Raw genomic sequence first — 6,539 nt, 5'->3', positions numbered from 1 at the left:
AGTGTGAGTCACACCATGAGCTTCAAGGAGAAGCTTCCCAATCATCCACGTGTGGCGAAACGACGTCAAGAGAGCAAATCCGTCCAGTTCAAACGGGCTCACCTCCCCCCACCCCTCCTCTTGGATGTTCCTCACACTGCCCCCACCCCTCTCTGGATGTTCCTCACACTGCCCCCCACACCTCTCTGGATGTTCCTCACACTGCCCCCCACCCCTCTCTGGATGTTCCTCACACTGCCCCCACCCCTCTCTGGATGTTCCTCACACTGCCCCCCACCCCTCTCGGATGTTCCTCACACTGCCCCCCACCCCTCTCTGGATGTGTTCCCTCACACTGCCCCCCACCCCTCTCTGGATGTTCCTCACATGCCCCCACCCTCTCTGGATGTTCCTCCCACTGCCCCCCACCCCTCTCTGGATGTTTCCTCCCACTGCCCCCCACCCCTCTCTGGATGTTCCTCCCACTGCCCCCCACCCCTCTCTGGATGTTCCTCCCACTGCCCCCACCCCCTCTCTGGATGTTCCTCCCACTGCCCCCCACCCTCTCTTGATGTTCCTCCACTGCCCCCACCCCCTCTGCGGATGTCCTTCACACTGCCCCCACCCCTCTCTGGATGTTTTCCTCACACTGCCCCCCACCCCTCTCTGGATGTTCTCCCTCCTCACACTGCCCCCCACCCCTCTCTGGAGGCTCTCCCTCCTCCCACCACCTCGGACAAAGAGTCCAGCAGCTGCGAGGCAGTGGTCGCCACTCCCAGCCACGACAGGAATGGCTCCCTGGAGCCCCACTGTGGCAACGGTCACTACGATGACATGCCGGCCAAGAGGTGCCGGACAGAGGCGGAGCCACCAGAACCCTCCAGAACATTGACGACCCTCCAGCAAGAGAACAAATGATAATGATGACCCCTTCTCAGAGTGGTCAAAGCGCACAGAACCAAACCTAAATAAAAATAACATGGTTGTATTCATTAGTGCACACCGCAGCAAAACGTTTTGCAACAGAAAAATAAAACTAGATTTTCTTTTTGGACAAGTTCAGGTAGTCCATCCCTGTTGGTCTGTTTTTTTTTCTCGTTTTGGGCCTAGTGAATACGACCTATACCAACCAACCAACCAAACACGGCTGGACCACACCAGCAAACGGAGGGAAGGCAGCGGCCTGATTGTAAAAGGGGCACAACATACAGCCCTGCCTCATCCCCCATCCAGCAAAACCTCCAACGCTCCAAACATCCAAAGTACCACAGTTTCTGCACCCCTCCCTTCCTCCTACCTGCTACCACCTCATAATTCATACGGATTCTTCTACTCATTCTCCTTATTCACTTTTTTGGAGACCGATCTCGAAAATTTCTACGGAAAGAAAATGTTTTTTCCCCTATTTGTATTAGAATAAAAATCGCCTGTGGTATTTTTTTACTTGAAAAATATGTATATATTTTTTCCAATAAATGTACTATGATTGATGGGTATTTTGCTTTCCAAGACATTTGAAACAAAGAAATGAAAAGGGGCGATGTTGAGGGTTCTAGGTCTTCGACGGGACGATCGATATGCAGGCAGATTGGCGCTGTTGCAGGCACACTAAAGCCTCGTTTTTACCTGGCGTTAACATACATTCTTTATTCTGATCCTGTCCACATTCTGATTGTGCCCAGATTTTCAGATATGCATTTACACGTAGTATTAAAATGGGATCCAAACACAATAGGTGCCTGACTGTCTCCGGAGGTGGTCAGGAAGATCTGATCGCAATCTGTCTTTTAATCATCTACAGCTGTCCAAAAATGTGGACAAGATCACAGCATACCACCCTGCATCCCACTGCTGGCTTACCTCTGAAGCTAAGCAGGGTTGTTCCTGGTTGGGAGACCAGATTCTGCTGGAAGTGGTGTTGGAGGGGCGCTCTTTCCTCTGGTCTAAAATATACCAACGCCCCAGGGCAGTGATTGGGGACATTGCCCTGTGTAGAGTGCAGTTTTTTCGGATGGGACGTTAAACGGGTGTCCTGTCTGTGGTCACTAAAGATCCCATGCCACTTATCCTAATAGTAGGGGTGTTAACCCTGGTGTCCTGGCTAAATTCACAATCTGACCCACAAACCATCATGGTCACCTAATCATCCCCAGCTTCCAATAGGCTCAAAAAATCCGGACAAAGGACTGATTGTGATCTAAGAACCAGGTATAAACGGGGCTTATGTTGCACTTTCATCCTTTGTTTTCTTTGTTGATAGAGTGGAGAAAGCAACACTGCTGCATGACATCATTGCTTATTTGAAACCTGTGGTGTGTTCAGTTCGATTGAAGTTTGCTATGTTGCGTAACGGTTTGTACTGAACGACACGTTTCCCCAAAACATTCCAATGTTCTTTGAATGGACTTTGAGGTACGTTTGCTCCGTTTGGTGGGTGTGGCTTGAAGCAATGGGGGCCATATTTATCGAGCAGCGGCCATGCTGATCCCCAACCTCTGTTTTTTTGAGCTGGCCGTTCAGAACAGCACCGTTTCTGTTTAATTGAATGTTGCACTGTTTTTTTTCGTACTGAACGTTGCCCTGACCATGGAAACATTTTAATTGCAAGAAATGAACTAATGGGAGTGTCTGTCCCTGAGGTTTGTGTAAAGCGTCTGACATCAGTGATGTCTTGTATTATAACTCATTGGTTAGAACGCTGTATTTTTATTAGTCAGCGTTTTCCTATAGTTTCGTTTCTCTTGTTTTTGCTAGACAGTACTTCTGTGACTTTGTGTAAAGTTTGTAAAGATTTTCTTATCTTGTACACTTCTTACACTTTTTGATAAGTCTCTTTAATCTGTGTATTTTACCATCTTTCTTGTAAGCTTTTGTTAAGGATTTATTTCCTAGGTGTTCCGAGTGTAGCTGTTCTGAAAGTAGTCATTCCTATTTCTCTGCATTTCCCTTTGTAAATGGATTTGCCGCAAAAAGATGTTTGATTACTTGATAATGATTCCATCTAAAAGAGAGATGCAGTGTAGTGACACTTGTCTTTTTAGGTTGAAACCGCTTTTTGAAATTGGAGACAATGTGGCACCAGTAATGTTTCTTGTCACCTGCGAGCTCTCATTATTAGGAATGAAAGAACTTGACTGTAAGCTTCAATGTGAAGAACCTCCACTAGTTCCAGTGGAGGTTTAATAACGCAGCGTTTTGACATTTGTGTTACTGTAGCTTTTTTTAATGTCTCAACGTTTTACTTTGTAAGCTACTCCTGCTTTGGTCTACATTCACAAATGGTTTGTAAAACAACACAAAAAGCTTTTTTTTTTTTTTGTTCTTTAAAAGCACAGCCTCGAATAATGTTGATTCAAGTAGTTTATTTTTATTTTTTATTATGTGCTGTAAGTAGTCATCCGAAAATGACAACATTTAATTAAAGTGAAGCGTATACCAAGACTGGCTGTGAATGAATAATGGTGACTATATTTAATAAATCTATTCACACTGATGTTCTGCGTTGTATTATGTCATGTTTTAGAGTGCCCTAACTGCAGAATATGCACTTTATGAATGATTTGTGGGCGGGTTAATGATTTTAAATGGTTTAACTGTCCAGGTCCGTCTACTCTTGTAGGATATCCAATCACGTGTGCCTGACTACCTCAAGAGGTGGTCTAAAAGAACTGATCAAAATCAGAATCCATATTTTAATTGCCACCTGTCTAAACATGGGGCACAATCAGAATGTGGACAAGATCAGGACAAATGAGGCATATTAACACCAGGTATAAACAGGTATTTTGACACAATGTACTGACATAGTTTTACACAAATATGTGAGGACAAATCAGTCATTCTTACATTGGACAAGGTAACTAACAGTGGTGGAATTTTCATACATTTTTCTTCAGTATGGCAGGAAATGAAACCTAGACCTTACAAATTGTTGAACCAACTATTACATTTTTTTTGCTTAGATATTAGATTCACAAAATAAACAAAAAAAAGAATGTATAAAACAAAAGTATTCCATTGAAGAATTCAAATATGTGAAAACATAAGGTCAGGAATCAGAGGCACATTGTCGACAATGCGCCTTTTAAAGAAAATTTCCACAACATTTGCAGAGATTGACTGAATTCATGGTAAGCGCTGCAGATGGCTCAAGTGGAAAAAGCTTTTACAGCGCTACAACACACCTTTGGTTTAATTGCGTCCAGAGTTACTGTAGAATGACTACTTGACTCGGCACAAATCTTCCCAAAACACTTGATCCAGTCTTATGATTGTTTGATTAAACAGTGGCCTTAAAATGTTTGACATAGAGTACATGTTTGACATAGAGTACATGTTTGACATAGAGTACATGTTTGACATTGTACATCTCAAGCTTCAACCTTCCAGTGCATTCCCATTTAAGGCTTCTCTGTTGAAATTACAAGTTAACATTTCAGAGATGTTTATTCAGTCCAGTGAAATGAGGATCAACTGATGAATATTATTATGCCTTGGCCATAGACATAGAATGGGTCACTTTTCACTGCCTTTTTGCGAAGCCAAGTATCAGCCAATGGGAAAGTTGAACAGCTGTTGCTATTACACAACAGTACCATGTGAATATTTATATTTTTTATAAATAAGTTCTGTCAAAAATGAAAAACAATACCCCCAAGTTTATCTGTTTTCACCCTCACACACAGTGGAACACGTAGGATTTGCAATCCCAATTTCCTGGCTAATCTTTTTACTTTGCTTACTTGATTGTTCATCTGTGAATGTGATTCTAAACACGTAGCCTTGACGATCTAAGACCAAATCACTGCTGTAACAGACCAAGTGATGTTTTTCTCTGTCATGTAGTTCTGCACTGGTGGGGACCATTCCCTTTTCAACAGTTTAACTTACTACTGAAAACTGTTGCAATGGTAACAAACTGAACCTGCTGGGCGAGACACGTGCTTAACCTTAGAGCCCGACACGTTGTGACCTTTGGTGTTTGTTCCATCAATCACAGTTTATTCAGTAACCTGACCTAGACCCCAAAAGACCAAGCAAGCAAGCAAGTAAAACTTACCTTGCAGCTACAAAKAAATGCTCCAAAGATCATGGCAAACCCCGTTGCCTCGATCGGCCCAGAGAATGGATTTCTGTGGGGAAGGAACGTTTATCCACAAAATGAAACATATAATGTAATCTAATTTTWAAAAATTGTCTTGGTTTCTAACAATTGAAGAGAACTTACTTCAGTAGGATTCCCTCATCCAAAATGGTTAACAAAATAGAGAATCTTCTTAAAAGTGTAAGCATGGGGTAGACTGGAAGAGATTAGAGGATGCACCATACATTGGACATAATAGCCAGGACATGACATACAACCATACCACTGTGATCTCTATGCTTCACATGCATTGATCATAGAAATAAAATGGTGAATATTCAATATCGCGGTCAATGAACAAGAAAGAGGTCATACTTGAGTCGTTTGGTTCCTAGAAGTCCTGATAGCAGATTCCAAACATACAGAAGAGGTAGGGGAAACATCTGCAAAGACTATAGACATATATCATCATGTTGAAACAGGCACACTGTTTCCGGTGAATACAGCTTGGGGTTCCCCACTTCCATTTTCACTAGAGGTCTCTTTACCATTTTCTAAGGGTTTTCCCTTGAACTTGCACATGTTGACGTTTCTGAAATTCAACGTCGGAATTCAATGTCTTCCAATGATTTGCTACGATGTCTCCACCTTGTGGGATGCAGAAGTACACTACATMACCAAAAGTATGTGGACACCTGCTTGTTGAACATCTAATTCCAAAATCATGGGCATTAAGATGGAGRWGGTCCCCCCTTTGCTGCTATAACAGCCTCCACTCTTCTGGGAAGGCTTTCCACTAGATGTTGGAGCATTGCYTATTGTTATTTTTTGCTCCTTTGCACCCCAGTATCTCTACTTACACATGTATCTTCTGCGGGTCTATCACTCCAGTGTTAATTGCTAATTCGTAATTATTTCGTCACTATGGCCTATTTATTGCCTTAGCTCCTTAATCTTATTGCATTTGCACACACTGTATATTGATTTTTCTATTGTGTTATTGACTGTATGTTTGTTTATCCCATGTGTAACTGTGTTGTTTGTGTTGCACTGCTTTGCTTTATCTTGGCCAGGTCGCAGCTGTAAATGAGAACTTGTTCTCAACTGGCCTAGCTGGTTAAATAAAGGTMAAATAAAAAATAAATTGCATCAGGGACTTGCTTCCATTCAGCCACAAGKGCTTTATTGAGGTTGGGRACTGACGTCGCCGTTCCAATTCATCCRAAAGGTGTTCGATTGGGTTGAGGTCAGGYCTCTGTGCAGGCCAGTCAAGTTCTTCCACATCGYCCTCGACAAACCATTTCTGTATGGACCTRGCTTAGTGCACGGGGGCATTGTCATGGTGGAACAGGATAGGGCCTTCCCCAAACTGTTGCCACAAAGTTGGAAGCACAGAATCSTCTAGAATGTCATTGTATGCTGTAAGATTTCCCTTCACTGGAACTAAGAAGACTGAACCATGAAAAACAGCCCCAGA

At 43.0% G+C, this 6,539-nt stretch overlaps 1 protein-coding gene across 1 annotated transcript; it reads left to right on the top strand.

Annotated features, from left to right (window-relative positions):
• The first annotated feature begins 15 nt into the window (after positions 1 to 15).
• On the top strand, positions 16 to 3,472 carry LOC139029324 (uncharacterized). Its single transcript, XM_070449042.1, has 2 exons — positions 16 to 321; positions 691 to 3,472. The coding sequence occupies exons 1-2, from the start codon at positions 16 to 18 to the stop codon at positions 895 to 897; spliced, it is 513 nt and encodes a 170-aa protein (XP_070305143.1). The 3' UTR covers positions 898 to 3,472.
• Positions 3,473 to 6,539: the final 3,067 nt, after the last annotated feature.

Source organism: Salvelinus sp. IW2-2015, linkage group LG19, assembly GCF_002910315.2.
Source record: "Salvelinus sp. IW2-2015 linkage group LG19, ASM291031v2, whole genome shotgun sequence".
Classification (NCBI taxonomy): domain Eukaryota; kingdom Metazoa; phylum Chordata; class Actinopteri; order Salmoniformes; family Salmonidae; genus Salvelinus; species Salvelinus sp. IW2-2015.
Note: the sequence above shows the minus strand (reverse complement) of the source record. Positions and strands in the feature narration are given on the sequence as shown.